Source organism: Danio rerio, chromosome 25, assembly GCF_052040795.2.
Source record: "Danio rerio strain M-AB ecotype USA chromosome 25, GRCz13ab, whole genome shotgun sequence".
NCBI classification, from domain to species: domain Eukaryota; kingdom Metazoa; phylum Chordata; class Actinopteri; order Cypriniformes; family Danionidae; genus Danio; species Danio rerio.
The window spans coordinates 30,940,303-30,964,534 of NC_141045.1; the positions used below are offsets into that span (position 1 = coordinate 30,940,303).

Below are 24,232 nucleotides of genomic sequence, written 5' to 3' on the forward strand. Positions count from 1 at the left end.
GCCATTTATAGCTACCAAAAGAGGAAAGTTCAACTCATTTCAATAACTATTGATCTGCTCAGTTCAGAAATTCATACAACACTGGTTTCGTGGTGATTGAGCGAAAAACCAGGGACTAGTTCGCAAAAGTAGGTTTTTCATATATTAATTAATATTTAATAAACAGATTGAGTGACATCAGTGGTTTTAGTGTCAGACTGTTCGGTATGAGCAGGCCTATCATATGATATATATTTTGTGTGGCTGTGCAAAACTTTATGTAATAACCAATCAATTACATTCTCAAAAAACCCAAAATCGCCCCCTAGTGGCCAATTTCTTTCAAAATTCTTACAGACCTCTAGGACCATGAGTCGAACATGCCCACCGAGTTTCGTTCCGATCACTCATCGTTAACCTAGTTTATTAGTTGTTTAATATTAATTGGCTAATGGCGGCCATGTTTTTTGAGATATGCCAATGTCCTTATAGTATGTCATGACACGTTAGACAAAGACACTGCATGCCAAATTTCAAGCTGATTGGACAAATGGTTGTGAGGTTAGAGTAATTTTTATGTTTTATAGGCTTTATAGCGCCACCATGAGGCCAAAGTTTGCGGGTTTTGCACTGTGACCTCAAATTGACCTTATACATGTGTGTACCAAGTTTGATGAAGATATCTCAATCCGTTCAAAAGTTACAGCTACAATTAGCTTTTAGCTTACATTAGCATGTTACATTTTTGCGTACAGTTTCGCGTGAAATCAACATTTCAACTTTCTTTCAATAACTTTTGCTATTCAGTGTCCAAAGAACATTTCTACACTGGTTTGGTTCAGATTGGGTGAAAACCCTAGGACGAGTTCGCAAAAGTAGGTTTCGGACAAATGGCGATGTAGCGGAAAAACGGTGCGTCGTAGAGAAAATCTGAGTCACTCCACTTTTGTTCGGGATGACCCAACGATTCCAAAAGTGTAAAGTTTTTGAGCCTACGACTAACGGTTTAGAAATGGCTGCCAAATTACTAAATTTTTTTTGTTTTTAGCGCTGTAGCGCCACCTATGGCCCGATTTTGACGAGCCTTTGGATCTGAGTAGCGGTGAGGAGTACTACCATCTGACCAAGTTTGAAGCCAATAGGCCTTACGGTTTGGCCTGGGCAATAGTGATTATGGCAGAAGTAAAATAATAATAATAAATATAGTCGCAAGCGGCGATTAACGGGGTTCGAGCATTTGGCAACCTAACTGCCATTTAGGCAATTTAGATGTAGGACAACCCAACATTTAAGGCTGACCCTAAAGAAATCCATGATGGAATGTAATAAATGGAAAAAACATAAAGCCTACATAAATGAAGTGGTAACCTGGTACTAAATCAGCTTTTAAATGCAATAACAGAGTTTATACCATGTCAAGATGTGATTCAGAATGATCTTTAATGGAAATTTAGTGACTTTAAACCAACATTATGAGGTCTTGTGCTGTCATCTAGTGGTTTATATTAGTAATGCATGTTTAGATCCTTTGTGGAAGCATATGAACACACTGTGCTCTTTAGATAAATATATCAAGCTCATTTATGCACAAAAGTTCAATTGTTTTTCATAATTACTGATTTAGACAGTGCAGACATTTGTACAACATTGATTTTGTTCAATTTGAGCAAAAAAGCAGGGACGAGTTCCTAAAAGTATTGTTTGAAATAATGGTGAATAATAAATGGATGGTTTGAGTTACAGCAGTGGATTTCATGCCAAAGTGATCAGAATGTGCAGGCCTATCATATAATATGTCAGATCAAGTATATTTATGAAAAGCTGTCTACAATAAAAACATATTATACAAATTATGGTCAAATAGCAATGGAAATCAGTGTTTTTGAAACCTTTTCTACTGTTACAGCGCCACCTATTGACCTATCTTCACAAAATTGTGTATGCTTGTTAAGAATCACATTTCAGATGTGCATACCAGATTTCACGAAGTTTTGAGTTTTCCTTATGCATTTACATGCATTTAGGTCAATATAAGACACACCCCTTTTGTAAATGAGCCCTTTATAGCTACCAAAAGAGGAAAGTTCAACTCATTTCAATAACTATTGATCTGCTCAGTTCAGAGATTCATACAACACTGGTTTCGTGGTGATTGAGCGAAAAACCAGGGACTAGTTCGCAAAAGTAGGTTTTTCATATATTAATTATTATTTAATAAACAGATTAAGTGACATCATTGGTTTTAGTGTCAAACTGTTTAGTATGAGCAGGCCTATCATATGATATGTATTTTGTGTGGCTGTGCAAAACTTTGTGTAATAACCAATCAATTACAACCTCAAAAAACCCAAAATCGCCCCCTAGTGGCGGATTTCTTTAAAAATTCTTACAGACCTCTAGGACCATGAGTCGAACATGCCCACCGAGTTTCGTTCCGATCACTCATCGTTAACCTAGTTTAATAGTTGTTTAATCTTAATTGGCTAATGGCGGCCATGTTTTTTGAGATATGCCAATGTCCTTATAGTATGTCATGACACGTTAGACAAAGACACTGCATGCCAAATTTCAAGCTGATTGGACAAATGGTTGTGAGCTTAGAGTAATTTTTATGTTTTATAGGCTTTATAGCGCCACCATGAGGCCAAAGTTTGCGGGTTTTGCACTGTGACCTCAAATTGACCTTATACATGTGTGTACCAAGTTTGATGAAGATATCTCAATCCGTTCAAAAGTTACAGCTACAATTAGCTTTTAGCTTACATTAGCATGTTACTTTTTTGCGTACGGTTTCGCGTGAAATCAACATTTCAACTTTCTTTCAATAACTTTTGCTATTCAGTGTCCAAAGAACATTTCTACACTGGTTTGGTTCAGATTGGGTGAAAACCCTAGGACTAGTTCGCAAAAGTAGGTTTCGGACAAATCGCGATGTAGCGGAAAAACGGTGCGTCGTAGAGAAAATCTGAGTCACTCCACTTTTGTTCGGGCTGACCCAAGGATTCCAAATATGTAAAGTTTTTGAGCCTACGACTAACGGTTTAGAAATGGCTGCCAAATTACTAATTTTTTTTTGTTTTTAGTGCTGTAGCGCCACCTATGGCCCGATTTTGACGAGCCTTTGGATCTGAGTAGCGGTGAGGAGTACTACCATCTGACCAAGTTTGAAGCCAATAGGCCTTACGGTTTGGCCTGGGCAATAGTGATTATGGCAGAAGTAAAATAATAATAATAATAATAATAATAATAATAATAATAAAAATTCTTACAAAAACAATAGGGTTTCAGCGCTTCGCGCTCGAACCCCTAATAAATATAGCCGCAAGCGGCGATTAACGGGGTTCGAGCATTTGGCAACCTAACTGCCATTTAGGCAATTTAGATGTAGGACAACCCAACATTTAAGGCTGACCCTAAAGAAATCCATGATGGAATGTAATAAATGGAAAAAATATAAAGCCTACATAAATGAAGTGGTAACCTGGTACTAAATCAGCTTTTAAATGCAATAACAGAGTTTATACCATGTCAAGATGTGATTCAGAATGATCTTTAATGGAAATTTAGTGACTTTAAACCAACATTATGAGGTCTTGTGCTGTCATCTAGTGGTTTATATTAGTAATGCATGTTTAGATCCTTTGTGGAAGCATATGAACACACTGTGCTCTTTAGATAAATATATCAAGCTCATTTATGCACAAAAGTTCAATTGTTTTTCATAATTACTGATTTAGACAGTGCAGACATTTGTACAACATTGATTTTGTTCAATTTGAGCAAAAAAGCAGGGACGAGTTCCTAAAAGTATTGTTTGAAATAATGGTGAATAATAAATGGATGGTTTGAGTTACAGCAGTGGATTTCATGCCAAAGTGATCAGAATGTGCAGGCCTATCATATATTATGTCAGATCAAGTATATTTATGAAAAGCTGTCTACAATAAAAACATATTATACAAATTATGGTCAAATAGCAATGGAAATCAGTGTTTTTGAAACCTTTTCTACTGTTACAGCGCCACCTATTGACCTATCTTCACAAAATTGTGTATGCTTGTTAAGAATTACAATTCAGATGTGCATACCAGATTTCACGAAGTTTTGAGTTTTCCTTATGCATTTACATGCATTTAGGTCAATATAAGACACACCCCTTTTGTAAATGAGCCATTTATAGCTACCAAAAGAGGAAAGTTCAACTCATTTCAATAACTATTGATCTGCTCAGTTCAGAGATTCATACAACACTGGTTTCGTGGTGATTGAGCGAAAAACCAGGGACTAGTTCGCAAAAGTAGGTTTTTCATATATTAATTAATATTTAATAAACAGATTAAGTGACATCATTGGTTTTAGTGTCAAACTGTTTAGTATGAGCAGGCCTATCATATGATATGTATTTTGTGTGGCTGTGCAAAACTTTGTCTAATAACCAATCAATTACAACCTCAAAAAACCCAAAATCGCCCCCTAGTGGCGGATTTCTTTCAAAATTCTTACAGACCTCTAGGACCATGAGTCGAACATGCCCACCGAGTTTCGTTCCGATCACTCATCGTTAACCTAGTTTAATAGTTGTTTAATCTTAATTGGCTAATGGCGGCCAGGTTTTTTGAGATATGCCAATGTCCTTATAGTATGTCATGACACGTTAGACAAAGACACTGCATGCCAAATTTCAAGCTGATTGGACAAATGGTTGTGAGCTTAGAGTAATTTTTATGTTTTTGAAGCTCTATAGCGCCACCATGAGGCCAAAGTTTGCGGGTTTTGCACTGTGACCTCAAATTGACCTTATACATGTGTGTACCAAGTTTGATGAAGATATCTCAATCCGTTCAAAAGTTACAGCTACAATTAGCTTTTAGCTTACATTAGCATGTTACTTTTTTGTGTACGGTTTCGCGTGAAATCAACATTTCAACTTTCTTTCAATAACTTTTGCTATTCAGTGTCCAAAGAACATTTCTACACTGGTTTGGTTCAGATTGGGTGAAAACCCTAGGACTAGTTCGCAAAAGTAGGTTTCGGACAAATCGCGATGTAGCGGAAAAACGGTGCGTCGTAGAGAAAATCTGAGTGCCTCCACTTTTGTTCGGGCTGACCCAAGCATTCCAAAAGTGTAAAGTTTTTGAGCCTACGACTAACGGTTTAGAAATGGCTGCCAAATTACAAAATTTTTTTTGTTTTTAGCGCTGTAGCGCCACCTATGGCCCGATTTTGACGAGCCTTTGGATCTGAGTAGCGGTGAGGAGTACTACCATCTGACCAAGTTTTAAGCCAATAGGCCTTACGGTTTGGCCTGGGCAATAGTGATTATGGCAGAAGTAAAATAATAATAATAAATATAGCCGCAAGCGGCGATTAACGGGGTTCGAGCATTTGGCAACCTAATAGCCATTTAGGCAATTTAGATGTAGGACAACCCAACATTTAAGGCTGACCCAAAAGAAATCCATGATGTAATGTAATAAATGGAAAAAAATATAAAGCCTACATGAATGAAGTGTTAACCTGGGACTAAATCAGCTTTTAAATGCAATAACACAGTTTATGCCATGTCAAGATGTGATTCAGAATGATCTTAAATGGAAATTTAGTGACTTTAAACCAACATTATGAGGTGTTGAGCTGTCATCTAGTGGTTTATATTAGTAATGCATGTTTATATCCTTTGTGGAAGCATATGAACACACTCTGCTCTTTAGATAAATATATCAAGCTCATTTATGCACAAAAGTTCAATTGTTTTTCATAATTACTGATTTAGACAGTGCAGACATTTGTACAACACTGATTTTGTTCAATTTGAGCAAAAAAGCAGGGACGAGTTCATAAAAGTATTGCTTGAAATAATGGTGAATAATAAATGGATGGTCTGAGTTACAGCAGTGGATTTAATGCCAAAGTGATCAGAATATACAGGCCTGTCATATAATATCTCAGATCAAGTATATTTGTGAAAAGCTGTCTACAATAAACACATATTATACAAATTATGGTCAAATAGCAATGGAAATGAGTGTTTTTGAGACCTTTTCTACAGTTATAGCGCCACCTGTTGACCTATCTTCACAAAATTTTGCATGCTTGTTAAGAATCACATCTCAGATGTGCATACCTGATTTCACGAAGTTTTCAGTTTTCCTTATGCATTTACATGCATTTAGGTCAATATAAGACACACCCCTTTTGTAAATGAGCCATTTATAGCTCCCAAAAGAGGAAAGTTCAACTCATTTCAATAACTATTGATCTGCTCAGTTCAGAGATTCATACAATACTGGTTTCGTGGTGATTGAGCGAAAAACCAGGGACTAGTTTGCAAAAGTAGTTTTTTCATATATTAATTAATATTTAATGAACAGATTGAGTGACATCAGTGGTTTTAGTGTCAGACTGTTCGGTATGAGCAGCCCTATCATATGATATGTATCTTGTGTGGCTGTGCAAAACTTTGTGTAATAACCAATCAATTACAACCTCAAAAAACACAAAATCGCCCCCTAGTGGCGGATTTCTTTTAAAATTCTTTCAGACCTCTAGGACCATGAGTCGAACATGCCCACCGAGTTTCGTTTTGATCACTCATCGTTAACCTAGTTTAATGGCTGTTTAATCTTAATTGGCTAATGGCGGCCATGTTTTTTGAGATATGCCAATGTCCTTATAGTATGTCATGACACGTTAGACAAAGACACTGCATGCCAAATTTCAAGCTGATTGGACAAATAGTTGTGAGGTTAGAGTAATTTTTATGTTTTTTAAGCTTTATAGCGCCACCATGTGGCCAAAGTTTGCGGGTTTTGCACTGTGACCTCAAATTGACCTTATACATGTGTGTACCAACTTTGATGAAGATATCTCAATCCGTTCAAAAGTTACAGCTACAATTAGCTTTTAGCTTACATTAGCATGTTACGTTCTTGTGTACGGTTTCGCGTGAAATCAACATTTCAACTTTCTTTCAATAACTTTTGCTATTCAGTGTCTAGAGAACATTTCTACACTGGTTTGGTTCAGATTGGGTGAAAACCCTAGGACTAGTTTGCATAAGTAGGTGTCGGACAAATCGCGATGTAGCGGAAAAACGGTGCGTCGTAGAGAAAATCTGAGTCACTCCACTTTTGTTCGTGCTGACGCAACCATTCCAAATATGTAAAGTTTTTGAGCCTACGACAAACGGTTTAGAAATGGCGGCCAAATTACAAATTTTTTTTTGTTTTTAGCGCTGTAGCGCCACCTATGGCCCGATTTTGACGAGCCTTTGGATCTGAGTAGCGGTGAGGAGTACTACCATCTGACCAAGTTTGAAGCCAATAGGCCTTACGGTTTGGCCTGGGCAATAGTGATTATGGCAGAAGTAAAATAATAATAATAATAATAATAATAAAAATTCTTACAAAAACAATAGGGTTTCAGCGCTTCGCGCTCGAACCCCTAATAATAATAATAATAATAATAAAAATTCTTACAAAAACAATAGGGTTTCAGCGCTTCGCGCTCGAACCCCTAAAAATCCTTACAAAAACAATAGGGTTTCAGCGCTTCGCGCTCGAACCCCTAATAATGACTGAAATGGGAAACCATACTTGTGAAATTCAATAGGTGGCGACCATATATGGTTTGCCTAAATCGTGTGTCCTAGATTGTGTGTGCCTAGAACGTGTGTGCTGCGGGCCTCCAGCTGGATAAATCTCTGTGGAGTTTGCATGTTCTCCCCACGTTTGAGTGAGTTTCCTCCGGGTGCTCCATTTTCCCCCTCAGTCCAAAGACATGTGGTACAGGTGAATTGGGTAGGCTAAATTGCCCGTAGTGTATGTGTGTGAATGTGTATGGGTGTTTCCCAGTGATGGGTTGCAGCTGGAAGGGCATCCGCTGTGTAAAACATATGCTGGATAAGTTGGTGCAGGCATGTGCACACATAGGGCTGAACCTGTGCAGTGCACATGCCCTTTTTAGTCTTGGATAGAAAGTGCCCTTCCAAAATGACTTACTATGAGATTCTTCTGTTTTTCCCAAAAAAGGAAAATGAAATTTTTTTTACAAAATTTTGGAAAATGCTGGAAACCTGTAACTATTGACTTCCATTGCATTTGCTTTCCTACTATGGACATAAGTGGTTACAGATTTTCAGATTTCTTTAAAGTATCTTCTTTAGTGTTCAACAGAAGAAAAAAACTCATAGGTAAGGAAGCACTTGAGTAAATAGTTTCAAGAGTTCCCACTTAGATATGCTTGGCACTTAGCATAGCAGGTTTGGCATGCTGTCCCGGGAGAGAACCCTGAGCTCGGAGATATTTGAGCCCAGGGCTCCCGCCCGGTCTAGAAGCATATCAGGAGAACCGAGATCAGGTAGGTCTCGATCGCTCCCCCTTTAAAAGGGGAAAAAAAGGAGGAGATGGGGTGGAAGGGGGGACTCTTCCAAAACGAAGATAGTGCAATAAGGAGAAAGTGATCCATTTATATTAAGCTAAGATCATTCTGATTGGATTATTACTGATTACGGATGAGTGGCCAGCGGTGCACAATCATATCACGTGCTCCTCTCGAAATTAGTTTATGAAACTTCACTTATGGAGAACTCTCTCTTTAATTGAGTAAGGAGTCATTTAGAAAAGTCACAGAAATGATGATCAGAGCTTCAGATTGATTCACATGATTTTATTTGAATTATTAACAATATATAAAAGCAATTCATTACAAACAATTATAAACACTTAATTATAAAACAATCTCTCTCCCTTATGACAGAACACCAGATTAATTTATGAGGTAGAAAATAGTACAGCAGATCTTTGATGACACTTTAGAGGAGAAAACTGTGACAGCACTGGACTTCCTAATGGAGTTTCAGCATTAATTCAGTTCAATTCATCTTCATTTCTACAGCTCTTTTACAATGTGGATTGTGTCAAAGCAGCTTAACAGAGAAGTAAATTGAAACTGTGTCAGTCCAGTTTTCACAGTTGAAGTTCAGTTTAGTTCAGTGTGGTTTAATTGTCACTGCTGAAAGTCCAAACACTAAAGAGCAAATCCATCGATGCGCAGCTCCACAAGTCCCAAACCAAGCAAGCCAGAGGCGACAGTGGCGAGGAACAAAACTTCACCAATTGACTAAAGTGAAGGAAAAAAACCTCGAGAGAAACCAGACTCAGTTGGGCACGACCATTTCTCCTCTGGCCAAACATCTTGTGCAGAGCTGCAGTCTAGGCACCATTAATTACCATTATTGTCATTAATTACTCGCCTCATGTCCTTAGTTCAAATTCATGTTTACTTCATATTGAGAACACAAATAAAACTTTTCAGATGCAATCTGAGAGCTCTCTGACCCTCAAACCGCACGTTCATAAGAGCACAGTGCGCTGTATGTGTGTCGCACTGCTGACGTTTAACCCAGAGGCCTGCGCGACTTCCTCTCATTTAAACAAAGCGTGGGCACATCCGAGGTAAACATCAGCAGTGCGACACACATACAGCGCAGGACAGAGCTCTCATGGTCTGATGAAGTTTTCTGGGATTTAAACATTTCTTTCTTCTTGTGGTTTATGGAGGATCAGAGAGTTCTCGCAGCTCATCTCAAATATTTTCACTTGTTTTCTGAAGATGAAGAAAGGTGTCAGGGGTTTGGAGCTACAGCTGTCATTTTGAAGTGAAACTTCTTTCGTGCAGAAAGAAAAACACAAAAACAATAAAACAGAAATACGACTTCAGAAGTTCTGTACTGCACTGTATGTGTGTCACACTGCTGATGTTTAACCCAGAGGCCTGCGCGACTTCCTCTCATTTAAACAAAGCGTGGGCACATCTGAGGTAGACGTCAGCAGTGCGACACAGATACAGCGCAGGACAGAGCTCTCTTCAACACACGTCATGAACTGACACTGAAGAAAAGTAAGGTCTTAGGGGTTTGGAATGACATGAGGGAGTAATTAAGAACTTTAACAGTCTTGTGAAATGTCTGGAAATGGTGCGCTCCTCCTCCTCGCTTCTTTAGTTTTTTCTAAAAGTGAAAGAAAAACAATCAGAAATAAGACAAAGTTATTTAAGCAGTAATATGAAAGGCTGTCAAATAAAACTATGTGTGTTCCTCTACCTCCTCTTGTATAACTGCTTCACAGGATTTGGGGTCGTTGGATTGAACCAGCAGTGCTCTTCTACCTGGTGTAACTGTAGCCGTTTAGCTGGATTACGGATCAAACACTGGGAAATCAGGTCCACGCATGCTGAAAAGTGTCACAGAGAGTGTGAAATATGTCTGCATACCACTAACTGTAAAATATATGGACGTAGTATCCGTGACGTCACCCATAGGTTTCTAAAGAGCGCCTAAAAGAAGCCACAAGTAGGCGCGGCCAACCGTCGCCATTTTGTTCGCGCGTCATCAAACAAGATGGCAAAGAGGCGGAGAGTGAGCGGACCTACAGAGACCTGCTGGTTTTTAGCTCAGACCTGGTTCAGACACACTTTACTTTGGGAGAACGCTTAATACTTTATCACCTGTGACTCGTTTGTATTCTGACCACTTGTGCTTGGTTGTACACTACATCAATAAAGTGTTTAGACTTTTAAAAACAATGCTCTAATACATTGAGCCACTAAACATTGTTCTTATGACGTTTTTCAACAGGAGGAAAACGCGAATTACTTCCAAACACTTCAGATATAGTCTGTGTTAGTTAATGTAAGACTATTGATGAATAGTATACAGCATAACACTGTATGACAACGCTTCAGACGACTGTTCTAGAGCCTACAGCTAATCAATCTGACAGATTCTGAAGTGCATTACAGCTCTAAATATAAATATAAACGATAAATGATCTTAAATAAAACAAATACATGTATAGAGATGGTATATAAGTATATAACTTTACTCACATGGGAAACAGAGGCCAGGTGAATGGTTTGTGAGCACAATTAAGTTCACTCAGCATGCCATGCCATCTAATAATTGTAGGAAACAAGTCCAAAAGGCAGTTGACTGTGTAAAGCCACATAAAACAACACAGAAATACGATAAATATGCCGAGTTCAGTGGCTAATCTGCAGGATTCAGTTGAGGTGACGTGATGGCGACCAACGAGACCTAGCTGTCACTCAAGTGGCCACGCCCTTAATTATGCAAATTTAATATAACTTTATATAAAGGAAACGGATGAGTTATAAAAAAGTTCACCCCCTTCACAGTTGTCATGAAGGGTAATATTAGCTGTATTAACCAAAACCTTTTTTTGTACCAGGCTGTAAACACCTTTTTTTCTGCTGTAAAATTGGCCATTCTAACAGTGGGCTCAATTGAAATTTGCTCTGTTTTGGAGCCAGGAGCGGCCAGGACTAGCGGAATTTCGGATAAATTGCAGTTTTAGTTACTTCCGTATTGGCTTCCTGAGAGAGAGCGGGAGGTTGCCGCTTGCTGCATACTCAAGATGCATGAACGTCTTTAAATCTTACAACATCAAATGTTACAAAACATCCACAATTAAGTGACTTTAATATCTACAGGTCCTGTAAGCATTATATTTCATCCATTTGACTTATGACTGGCATGTTTTATTCTGTCACTGAGGCTGAGATCGTTCCGAGCTGTCTGCTTACCTGTGGATAACCTGGGGTGTATCTGAACTGAGCCAAACATTATTGACTGTCTGTTATTGAAGGCCAGTCGTCCATGCATTATTTCATACACCATGATGCCTATTGTCCAGACGTATGCCGGGTTAGCATGGAATACACGACACCTCAAAGCCTCAGGTGGCATGCCATGTCCAGCTCCTGTAAGAGAGACATTTCCAGAATTCAGTCGTTTCATAAGACAATACTGTGAGCAAAGAAACTAACACAAAATGTCAACTCACCTCGATAGTCACTTTTATTGAAAGGCTTTTGGGTAATTGGCTGAGCACAACCAAAGTCGATCAATTTGAGCTCTAATCGGGGTAGAGTCACCAGGATGTTCGCTGTGTGTATATCACCATGGAAAACTCCACGCTCAGTGCAGAACATTACAGCTCGGATCAACTGACGCATTAACTGGCGTGCTTGGTTTTCTTCAATGTCCGCTGTATCTTTGATGTACTGATGCAAGGTCTGGCATGACTCTGCGTACTCCAGAATGAGAACAAAGTTGTCCTCAATCTCAAGCCAGTTGTGTAATCTGATGATGTTTGGACATCGCGGAGCATTCATCAACCTAATCATCATCGCCACTTCAGCAAGCACAGGTTTGGAATGACCATCCTAGAAAGAAAACAGATTTCAAAAGACATTACCAAAGCGGAATGGCACAAAGTACAGTAACACAAACTTCAGTATGTGAATAATCACTAAGCTCCATGATCTGACACATTTTTGCTTGCATTTGAGCATTCAGTCTTGCAGTTTAAGCTAAAAGAGGACTCTACATGTGTGTGTTCTGTCCGTCTCTGAGGCTGAGCACATGCACACAACAGCACAAGAACTCGTTAGCACTTCTGAATGACTCATATTGACCTTATTCTCCGCAGACGAGCGGGCGCTGCCATTTGAATCTTTTTGGCACGAGACTTCCGGTCTCATTCACTTCCATTCATTTTTAGACATTAAGAACTGCTCGTTTCGCTGTTTGATGTTGCAAACTGATATTTTCTTCTTATATTATTCTACTTGGTCTGTATAGTCCATGCAAACATTTGTTTGTAGAGCAAGTAGTTTGACCGTTTTTTGCCGTTTATTATTCCTTGTCATTTCTCCCATCGGCGACTGAAACGGAAGTTCTAAGACAATCGCGAAAACAGGCGCACTTCCGCATTTTAGAATAAGGTCAATACACTCTAATAAATCAAGCACGTCCCATGCTGCAAAAGTCCCACTACTTGATTTCCCTGATTTCCAGCTTTGTGTAGAAATTAATGCTGACTGCTTTACAAGGGGCTGGGATATGAATCAATGATCATTTTAACCTCCATTAATTCATTCATTCATTTTCTTGTCAGCTTAGTCCCTTTATTAATCTGGGGTCGCCACAGCAGAATGAACCGTTAACTTAAGTTTTTACGCAGCGGATGCCCTTCCAGCCGCAACCCATCCCTGGGAAAACCTCCATTAATGTTAAATGAATTTTAATTAATTCCACAGCCCGACATTCATGTGTTCAAATTTTGTCTCTGGGTTTATTTCTTCTGCTGAACACAAAAAAAGATTTAAGATTAAGCAAACTATTTATTGTGCATATAGTAACAGATTTACATCACTGTTAAACAGACACATCTCATAAGAATAAATAAAAAAACAACAAAACAGAAATATGGACAACACACAGGGGCGGACTGGCCATCTGGCAGTTCTAGCAAATGCCAGAAGGGCCGGACCATTTTTTAAATGTGGGCCGGTCAGTTTTTATTTTATTTTTTATATGTGTTATTTTTACGTGGAGGCAGCTTTTATCTCTTGCTAGATGTGATATTATGATGATGATAATAAAAAAAAAATAATAATAAATGTTAAGCATTTGGACCAATCGGCGACGGCCGTCTGATTTCAAGATGGGCCGATCCAATCCGAGGTTACCTGGACGCAATCAAAATCTGGCAAGAATGTCATATTATTTCACCATCTGTACACCAAAATAAATAGTGAATGTCCGTGTCCGTGGGTGGGGCTATGTCGGTGTGGTAATGCGGGCTGATGTGGCTACAGTGCCAGGGCTGAATTTTTGTCCCAGTCCGCCCCTGACAACACAAGTGAAATTTTATTTTAGAGTCTTTATTTCTACTATTCTCCAGCTCTTCCTGGAAGGTGCTCGCTGTGTTCCTCCATTGCTGCATCTTTTTCTGTGCCTGTAGCATCTGGACTCCATCACTTCACAGCATCTGAGGGAGAAGAATATGATTTTGTGTGATCCTAACAACTAAAAAATTACAACAGACCAAGACTTTTTGTCATGTTTCATGAATGCACAGTAATGTGCAGAGCTGGGCCGTGCACAGGGGGGTGGCCTGGTGGCTAGAGCCACTCCCCCTCTGCCCCCATTGGCAGAGGTGCCCCTTTCAGCCTGTAAATAAATTTAATTTTTCTGTTGTTGGAACACTTTGTTGACAAAAAAAATTCTCAAAAAACAATGCCTTTACAAAAAAGAAGACAGAGACAGAGAGAGAAAGAACGAAGGAAGGCTGATAAAGGTAGTTTAACACTGAAAACATTCATAGCTCCAGCAGGTAAATCATCATATGGAACATTTAGCTGTGTTTGTCTAATTAAGTAGGCCTATATTTTCCATAATAATCACTATAATCACAGGCTACAGCAAATCATTTTATTAAAACCATGTCAACAGTAGGCCTATAAATAGTAAAAAAAATGCAATAATAATATTCTAAAAGTTAATATAAATTTATGGTGTATAATATTAAATTAAACGTGTAATATTTATTTTTCCATTGAAGATGAGGCAGAAGCAGGTTCAAAAAATGAGGGAGACCACCGAGCATGAGCTAAATCACACAGGTACAGGTAAGACTGTTAATCTGGAAGGGATATGCTAGAGTGTCATACAAAGATAGATGGACATTTAAATAATTTAAATATTGTAAATGCTTTGTTATTCATTCTAAGATGAAACTCCCTCCGAATCAACTCAGCAAAGTAAAGGTGATGGAGACAGAAAATGTTCAGACTGTCCATCCAACAGTAAATAGTTTCTGTTATTATCCGCAATGTGTAAATGTGAATCACATACATGTAAGATGAGCTTATCAAGATCTTTCAGGACAAAAAAAGTTTTGTTTTTAAAGGTACAGGTAAATATAAAAATGTAAAATGGTAAATAGTTCTGAAATTATTACAGAGTGTACTGTTTTTTCTTTTAATTGTACTTTTACAACAACTAGAAAATTTGTATAAGCAAGAACCCACCCACTTAGTGCCCCTTTTTTTGGTTTAGGCCCCTGCCCCTCAAAATGTCTGTGCACGGCCCTGAGTTGGTGGTTCATTCTGCTGTGGTGACCCTGGATTAATAAAGGGACTAAACCGAAAAGAAAATGAATGAATAAACCTTGGGTTGCAAAAAAAAAAAAAATATATATATATATATATATATATATATATATATATATATATATATATATATATATATATATATATATATATATATATATATATATATATATTGTTTCTCAAAAGTGAAGAACCCAAAAAGAACCTTCTTTAAAATAAAGGTCTAAATTTTAATAGAAACCCTGGATCTCAAGACTGAATAAACTGAACATTGAGTAGTGGGCAGGGTTTTATTTTAGTTCTCATACTTGACGTCATCAGAGAAGGACTCCCACACCAGAGCAGAATCAAATAGGAGGTTTTTGATTAAAGATTACCTACAATAAAAATGATCAGCGACTTTACTTAATTGTTCACCTTAACACTACCAATGTCCTCTAGCAAAATAAACATTGTACATTTTTTTACTTCATGCTGACTTAAAGTGATAGTTTAAGCCAGGAATATTAATATTATTCTTTATACACATTGCAGGATAAAACTCAGCATAATGTATCTTATTTCGCCATCATACAAAGCAAGCAAACCTGTTAAGTGCAGCTGAGCAGTGTGTGTGAGTGAGAGTGAAAAACACCCCCGGTGGTCACAGCTGGACCATCACAACCGCTCAAGAAGATCCGCCTTCGTTGCTACCATAGACTGGTTGCTACGGACTCACGTCTGCTTCTCCCAACATGGACCTGCCTGAACCCATCAGGCGACGGCTTGGAGATTTCTCCAGAACAGTGTTTGTGGACCAAAGCCGTACACAACCCTCTTTCGAAGAGCACGCAAATTTTCTAGACCAAAGTAAGTGTGTTTGAGCTTCCATTTGAACTGCTACGTGAACGTTAGCTGTTGGGCTAACTTATCTGGTTAGCCGAGTTGTACGTTATCATGTAATGTAGCTTTTGCTAGTAAACATATTTTTTCTGACGTCATATGCAGATATAATAATGTTTTATGGTAGCATTAATCTTAAAAGGGAGTTGATAACATTTGGCGTTATTCCTGTCTGGGACCTACGAAACTACGTTGCTTTACCTAACAGGATAATAAATGGTTAACGTTAGTTTGAATCGGATCTTCTTAATGGACCTTTTCATAAAACGTGATTAGTCAAAAACTACTTAAAGTAACGCAACTAGATGATTTAATAGGTTGACGGAATCGAAATATTTTGGATATCTTTAGCCAAATTAAGTATCAAAAACATAAGTTAGGTAAAACAGCCAAGTGAACAAAGTTACTCATTTAAAACGAACTGTTCAAAAGAATCAGTTCCGAATCAGGTTATTTAGGATGCCAAAGAATAGGAAAAATGAACTTTATTCAAAGCTAATTGGTCATTTTAATTTTATGCACTATTATTTCTCAGATAAGGATGTAGTATCGAGTCTCCCTCTTCAGATGTCACTCTACTTTAACATGTGGTTCTTTCCTTTCTGGTGGATCAGTGAGGTTGTGATGCTTGACCTAAAGGTGATTCTCGTCTTTGTCATTTTTAACATTTCAATATGATCTTATGGCTGTTTAATCATATTACTGTTGTTAGATATTACAGCTAATAATCATTGTGCTTTTTCTTCTAGTACTCAGCCCTTGCAGATTATTACAAGTTCATCCTGATCACAATTCTCATTGTAATGACCCTGATTGAGGCTATTAGGCTGTATTTGGGCAATGCTGGAAATCTGCAAGAAAAGGTCAATCTTAATTTAATGTAATATCATGTAATATCCTATAATTGGTCCCATTATGCATCTGTTGTTTTTCAGTAGGTTCCAGAATTGGCTGGATTTTGGCTTCTGACTTTTCTACTTCAGTTTCCTCTGATTTTGTTCCAGCTCTTCAATGAGGCTGTTCTTGTTCAACCACTAGAGAGAGGAGTTCATATAATACTGGCCTTATTTATCTTTGCTGAGGTATCTATCTGTCTATCTTACAACTATTTTAAGTGACTATGTAGAATTTTTAACTCCTCATTGTTCAGAATTTGAAGGGATTTCAGTTGTGTACCAACAGAACAGTGTTTTATAAAACACTCAAGACACTTTGACAAAAAGCCATTATTTTGTGCAAAACACAGTGATTAGAGTTTAAGAACAGCAATGATATTGGTTGTAACATAAAGATTACAACTTTAATTTCCAAAGCCTACAACTGCTTTTGTCTCGATTGATTTTACTACATCTTCAGTACAGATTTTCACTCAGGAGGGAAGCACGAAAGCCATATTTTTATGCAGATTTGAATGAAACACTCCACTTCAGGAGGAACAGGCTCAACTTATAAGAGTTAAACAGAAAAGATTTGCCATTTTTTAATCCTTTTAGATGATCACTGGGTCTGGTGAAAACCCTTTTAGCTTCGCATAAATCATTAAATTAGATTAGACCATTAGCATCTTGCTCCAAAAATACAAATAATAACTGGAGATAATTTTTCTATTTAGAGCTTGACACTTTTCTAGTCACATTGTATACTAATGCTGTTCACACCAGACGTGGAAGGAGCGTCAAGCGCAAGTGATATGTTGATATGGCTAAGAACTATACTCTCATTTTGGTGTAATAATCAAGGGACTAGCTGCCATACCAAGGCTGCAGCAGGGACAATGTTAATATGTAGCACTGTTATCTAGATGGGAAATATTTTTTAGAATAAGAGTATAGTTCCTAGTACATAATGTAACTATAGAAGAGTGTGCGTGTATGTATGTATGTATATATATATATATATATATATATATATATATATATATATATATATATATATATATATATATATATATATATGTGTATATATATATATATATATATATATATATATATATATATATATTTATATATAAATATAAATTATCTTGTGTAACTTATATAACTTTAAGTTTTTGTGCAAGAGGCTAATGGTCTAATCTGATTCAATGATTTATGCTAAGCTAAGCTAAAAGTGCTCACACCAGACCTGAAGATCAACAGAATTGAATAAAAAATGCTAAAACTCAACTGTTTAAACTTATTTTTTTTTAAATGTTGAGCGTTTCATTTAAGGCTATGATCTTAAACTTTTGATGAGGATAATCTGTTTAAATTTAATTTTGAATATATTGCCTGGTATTTCTTTTTTGTCACTTCTCCGATTTCTTCTTTTAGCATTTAGACGCAGTACTTACAACCTGGGGTGCTTTTCCGAAAACAATTGTTAGCTAACTAAGGTCACAAGTTCCATCGTTACAAAGATAGTTTTTTGATTTGGCGGTTCCCAAATCCGTCGTTCCATTGAACATTCGCAAACTGCATCACAAACTTGTAAGCTTACAACTAAACCTCTAGGGCTGTAGTTAGATGCATTGCTCCTGGTTGTTTTCTATTCCCGTTCGCCCTCCTATGCCTTATACATTTAGAATGTTCAAACATTTAAACTTGGAATGATTAAAAAAACATTAAAGTTATCTGTCTTATGTGTAATTTGCATTTAAAGTATTTTACAGTTCTTTGATCTTCATATTGACAATTGAGTTGTCTTCGTGGTGCACTTTGAATTTTTTTTTGACATTTTGAATACAGCCATGGCTCCTGACGAAAGCTACAGGTGACTATTACTATAAAGCAGTTTTTATGTTGCGTCTCCAAATCTTGTGAAAACAAAAATATAGGCCGAGCATAACGTTATTGGTTTTAATTTATAGTTGGTTATTTATTAAGAATAGTATCTGTACTGTACATGGGCCTGTTTGTTTGAACATTTCTGCAGTAGTTTAAATATGTCAATTGTAAAAGTAGACTTTTTATTAAAAAAAATGAAACAAATAAACAATATCGCACTACAATAGTTATAAATATGATATTAGGTAGGTTTTTTTTCCCCATTTCTTAATAAATACCCTACTGTAAATTAGGCCTACAACCATTAACGATTTATATATGACATTAGAATATGTGTTACCTTATAATAATATAATATTTGTAAAAGAAACATAAATAGGTCCTATATATGTCGTTTATATTTATTTTAATTAATATGAAAACTGGTGCATGTTTTTACTAAAACCAATATTGTATTTTTTTATGTTTTTTTTTAATGTGTGATTGTGTAAAACAATATAATTTGCACAAAAATTGATGTTTTTATTTCTCTAAAGAAGTTGTTACTCCAACCTGTTTAGAGCGTCATTATGGGCATTTTACATTATAACTAAAGTGGTTCAAACGATGGATCTGCGACAGAAAAAAACTGTGTTTTGGGAAACACTTATCACTACATTGTTCTTTTCCCAAACAATGCATCATACTATGATAGTTCAGCACAAAATGGGAATATTTGTCATTTTTCTCCTTGTCTAAAGATTTTGATTAGAAGTGTCTATGTAATAAAAATACTTAATGACTTCCTTCTTTTCTTTTTCAGGTTCTTTTTGGATTTGTTGCCTTGCGTACAATGGTCAGACACACTGAAAGTCGCTTCCATCTGCGACAGTTTCATGGGATTCAAGAACTAAGAACGTGATGAGATGCCTTCACTGATGGACTTGAAGTATCCCTTCTGCTGACCCAATTAGATTGTATTTAAAAGACTTGTTCCATTATCAGTGGCAAATTTAATGCATGTCTTGGTGCCTTATTTTATACAAAAAATTATGTTTGTATTATATTTTGTATACAAAATAAAAAAGGAAAAACATTGTTAGATGCTTTTAAAGTCAAAGACAAAACAAACTCTAGCAGTTTAAACCGGTGAGTCATAATATTTAATAATGAATCTGAATTTAACGGAAATTCTGGTGTCAGTTACTTTCTTCTGTTCATCACAATAGAAGAAATTTTGAAAAATGTTGCTTGCTGGGACCCATTGACTCATAGACAAATTTTGTTCCTACTATTAGGGATGGCTGGCGTGAAACTTGCGTTTCGACAATAATGTCGAAATCCCGAAGCAACAAAGTCGCCCAGGTCACATGACTAAAGTGTTTAGAAACACCAGGTAATGTGACTAAAGTAATTTAAAGCATCGGCCATTTCAGAAGCGTTTGGAGACCTCATAAATCTGCGTTTGACTGACAGGGTCAAAAAAACTTTATATCATGTAGCCTAGTGGACCGTGCATGTGCACAGAGTAACTGTGCTGTAAAAATCCAGAGTTCCAATCCCGACTTGTGCAAATTCTCTGAAATAATGACTGTATTTTAATTATGTTAATTTTTATAACCAAAACAAGACATATTTATTCACAAAGTGTTTATTTGGATGTCGGACCAATGTTAAAACAAAACGTGTTAGATGAATAGAGCAATTGTTAGAGCATTTATTGAAATCTCTACATCTGCATCACCCTAGATTCCATTATCTCTGCATCCTGGTCAGAAACTCCCACCGCTCCACTAAATTACTTGAAACCTCAACTCTACAAAGTTAGGTATAATTTCTCAATTTACTTAACTGTTTCTTTGCTGAAGCATTCCAGAACAGTACATAGAAAATGACCACTACCTGTCACTAGATTTGAAACCTTTCGAAGCGTCGACACATTTGTTTTAGTGTTTCAAGAAGCCTCGCTTGGCCCACCACTACCTACTATGAAAGTTAATGGGGGCCAGCATTTTTTTTTTAAATATCTTCGAATATGACAATAAACTCATAAAGGTTTAAAAACATTAAGGTTTTTTTTTGTGAACTTTCCCTTTAACAAAATGACACAAAATATTGTAGATAAATCAAGTTCAAAAACACTTTTAGACATTCTATAGACAATAACAAATCATGCTTAATCACACATGGCAACTTTAAATAAGAACATATTTTCAAAACATAGGAACTAAGAATTAAAATAGCTTTAATGTACCATTTTATTTTTATAAAATTAATAATTACAAATAAGAGACGTTTTGTTTTTTAGTATTAACTTTTGCATTTATTAAATGTATAGAAATGCACACCTGAAGTGACGAACGAGTTTTGAAAGAAAATCTGAATATTTCAGCATTCAGGCACTTGGCTTTGCAAGAAAAGGCCCCCTGCTCGTATCACCTTGTGCTTTTGTCTGTTTTTTCCTGAGACTCCAGCGAGTGAGATGTTTGAGGCAGAACACCATCGGACTCGTCTTCCACCTGCATGGACTCTTGTAGAAATCGCACATGGAACCTTATGAAGCAAATGAGCTGATGAGTGAACATGCTGCGATTAAGCAAACCATATAAATGTTCTGTGTTGCGACCTACTTCTCCTCACTCCTCAGAGCGTCTTGTGAAGCAGCATTTTTTAGGAAAACCTGAGATTTGCTTCCTTTGGGCAGCCGTCCTAAGCTTAGATTTCCAAAGGCAGCCTGGTTCCCGAACAGCTGAGCATGACTACAGAGGAACACACATTGAAATACTTTTTATAAAAATGTACTATTAGAATTGAAAATATTTCAGTGATTCTGATTACAGTACTGGAAGTTGCCATATACTTTTATAGTGCATGATGACTTATTTCCAACTGATGCAGAATATTGAGCTGAAGGTGGGGCTTTATTTCTGTGCTCCTCCTCTCATCTTTCACTTGTAGCAAAGATGGTTGGAGGGGCGTGACTAAGCATATTTCGCCCAAGCTGACATCATTAGAAAATGCTGGAATTAATTGTTCACCTTAAGACTTGTAAAATGCGCAAGCAAAATAAACCATATCCTTTTAGTATTATTTAGAAGATTTGTACTTTTATTTGAGTATGTTTCTGAATAAATTGTATTTTTTTACTCCTTACAATTCTATTTAAACAAAAATTAAAGTTTGTTTTAATTTCTTAAATTGCATCTTATCCACATTAAATATTGTAAACAGACAATCAAATGTTTGTGTTTAACACAAAAGAACAATTTATGTTTGTGTTTTTATCCAGCTTTGTTTTAGCTTACAGTTCAGAGTATATACAGGAATCAAAGAGTGAAATTCAATACCTTTTAAGACCGTTTTTAAGACTCATTCTATACATCATTAGACCTTATAACCACCTTTCAAGCAGAAACAGGCAAGATTTTAACTTACACTATATTTACTAAATATTAATGTAACAAATTAATCCAAAACTAAAACATTATTCATTTACTGAATTAAAAATCTATTAAATCTAGCTAATTCAGCAGGTTGGCGCCTATAGAACTGCAGAAACAATGATGTTGGCTTGGTAACTGCAGTAAACAAAGTGGCATATTGTCAAATCTAGTAGGATTTCATAGATTTAATAAACTACGCAGCATCTTGATATTAGCAGATTTAATTCAGGTAAACTTTAGCATACAACCGTAAATTGCATAATGAAAAATGATATAAAATTTAATACCTGGCAAAATAGCATTTAAGACTTTTTAATACATTTTATGAGCTTTAAATTCCTCTACATTAATTCATCAATCTTTAATCCTTTGCCGCTGACACCCTGCAGTTATAAAAATATAAAGAGACAACTTGAAATTCCTAATTTTCTCTAGATTTACAATTTACAGTGACTAAAATATTAAAAATGTACTGTTTATTTTGATAGCACACAATGTTAGTCTTAAAGAGATTGTGTGAGAGTGGTTCCGGGCCTTTATTTTATTTTTATTTATTATTATTTTTTAATTTTTTAAATAAGATATTATGAAGAATATTAGAAACCGGTAAACATTTACATCCAAAGTAGGGAAAACAGATACTATAAAAGTCAATGGTTAAGATTTCCAACATTATTCAAAGTTTCCATTTCGTGCAGAAAATAAAACTGCGCCGCCAATACACCAACATGATGAAAAAAAGTCCACAGCAACTTTCGGTTCATGCAGATTTTAAATAAAAGTAAGAATATGGTTTTGAAATGAAAAAAAAAGCTCTAAATGACAATACACTGTAAAAAGTGAAAACTCAAACAAATTACTTCGACTTGTTACAATTAAATGAATCAAGTTTGACAACTTAATTCATGACAGTTTTCAGTAATAAATTAAGTTAGTCCTTTACCAATTTTAGTAATTTATTTAAAAAACAAGAGTAGATCAGTACATACAGTACAGTAAAAATCATTCAATTTAATATTGTTAAGAAAATATTATTAGTAAAAATACTTTTACTGCAGTACAAATAAATATCTTCCCATGTTAATATAATAATAATACTTAATAATAATAATACCAGTATTGCTCATTATTAATAGTGAACAACACTTATACTTGCCATAAATAAATTACTAAAACCTGTTACACATAAAATAACTTTATTTATTACTGAAAACTGTTTTAAATTAAGTTTGTCAAACTTAATTCATTTACTTGTAACAAGTCAAAGTAATTTGTTTAAGTTTCCACTTTTTACAGTGTAGGTTTATTTGAAAATAAGAAGAAATGTTATCAGACCTTTATACAATAAAGCAATACCAACATTTTACACAAACTCATACCTAATTATCCAGGAAAACAGAAAATTCTACAACACACTAATATCTAACAGCCTGTTTTTTGTATAATTCGGGATTTTGTAATATTCGGGATATATTAAATAGGATGGATGTCAAAAATAAAAATAAACAAGAAATATAGTTTTTTTGTTTGTTTTTGTAGTTTATATTTTTATGTAATATAAATCCCCAAAACAATTGCAAATCATGCTTAGTGATCTTACAAAGAGTGGATACATGGTAGTATAATTAAAATATACTGAATATCATTTGTTGACATTTAAAAATATATATAAAAATTGTCAATATGTTAAACAGATTAAATAGGACAAAATGTATTTCCCCTCTAATTTTTATTTTGGCTCGGCTACTTTTACTTTTTAATATTTATGCACAATTTTAAAGCTTTTTTTACTTTTAGCAAGGTACATTATTGGCCAGATACTCAGTACTGTTTCTGAGCATCATATCTGAGTACTTTTAGTTTTATACCCCTGCAGTGAGCACACAGTGACAGCAGCAAGAACGACAGATGCATTCGGAAATCTATATGACAGGTGTCAGTGTCAACTCCCTTAAAAATAATGAGTCGGACCTGTGCATGTCAGGGAGGAAACAGGAAAGCTCTTGTTTACTGATTTGATTGGCCCTTCTGGTCTGCTCGGTATGTGGTGACGCAAAAACAGCCCCAGCACCTGCTAACATGGGAAAATGAATCAGATTACAGGTGTCTAAATACAATACAGTGCATGATATTACATTTCAGTTTCATGCACATATAATACCCAATTTTAATTGCTTTTGTTGCAGTATGTCAATATGTATATAT

General features: G+C 36.0%; 3 protein-coding genes across 35 annotated transcripts in view; 1 reads left to right on the forward strand and 2 right to left on the reverse strand.

Moving 5' to 3' along the window:
• Positions 1-8,627: 8,627 nt before the first annotated feature.
• On the reverse strand, positions 8,628-16,062 carry LOC107197950 (PKc_like domain-containing protein). 2 transcript variants are annotated; one of them, XM_087310285.1, is made up of 6 exons: positions 15,546-16,062; positions 13,739-13,835; positions 11,844-12,225; positions 11,584-11,760; positions 10,082-10,211; positions 8,628-9,988 (listed from the first exon to the last, which is right to left on the reverse strand). In XM_087310285.1, the coding sequence occupies exons 2-6, from the start codon at positions 13,820-13,822 to the stop codon at positions 9,979-9,981; spliced, it is 783 nt and encodes a 260-aa protein (XP_087166411.1). In that variant the 5' UTR covers positions 13,823-13,835; positions 15,546-16,062; the 3' UTR covers positions 8,628-9,978.
• Positions 15,644-21,677, forward strand: tmem17 (transmembrane protein 17). Its single transcript, NM_001098391.3, is given in 6 exon segments — positions 15,644-15,807; positions 16,376-16,479; positions 16,590-16,703; positions 16,779-16,922; positions 19,408-20,711; positions 20,745-21,677. Coding segments are annotated over 5 exon segments (576 nt in total). The 5' UTR covers positions 15,644-15,692; the 3' UTR covers positions 19,507-20,711; positions 20,745-21,677.
• agbl2 (AGBL carboxypeptidase 2) overlaps positions 20,880-24,232 on the reverse strand; it is a 41,351-nt gene continuing 37,998 nt past the window's right edge. For 16 of the 32 annotated variants that reach the window (XR_015525825.1, XR_015525817.1, XR_015525823.1 and 13 more), the window contains 3 exons: positions 23,999-24,098; positions 21,215-21,343; positions 20,880-21,137 (listed from right to left, as the gene is read on the reverse strand). Coding sequence is in view for 16 of the 32 variants with exons in the window: in XM_087311033.1 (XP_087167159.1) it covers positions 21,020-21,137; positions 21,215-21,343; positions 23,999-24,098 (347 nt within the window). In the remaining 16 variants the exon portion in view is untranslated. 32 annotated transcript variants of the gene reach the window in all.

Excerpts from the sequence above, each read along its gene's own strand:
- LOC107197950 (XM_087310285.1), bottom strand. The coding sequence starts at position 13,822 with ATGGAGTCCAGATGCTACAGGCACAGAAAAAGATGCAGCAATGGAGGA. Across the intron at positions 12,226-13,738 it reads CCAGGAAGAGCTGGAGAATA|GATGGTCATTCCAAACCTGT; the intron begins GTAGAAATAAAG and ends TTTTCTTTCTAG. Across the intron at positions 10,212-11,583 it reads ACACCCCAGGTTATCCACAG|CATGCGTGGACCTGATTTCC; the intron begins GTAAGCAGACAG and ends GACACTTTTCAG.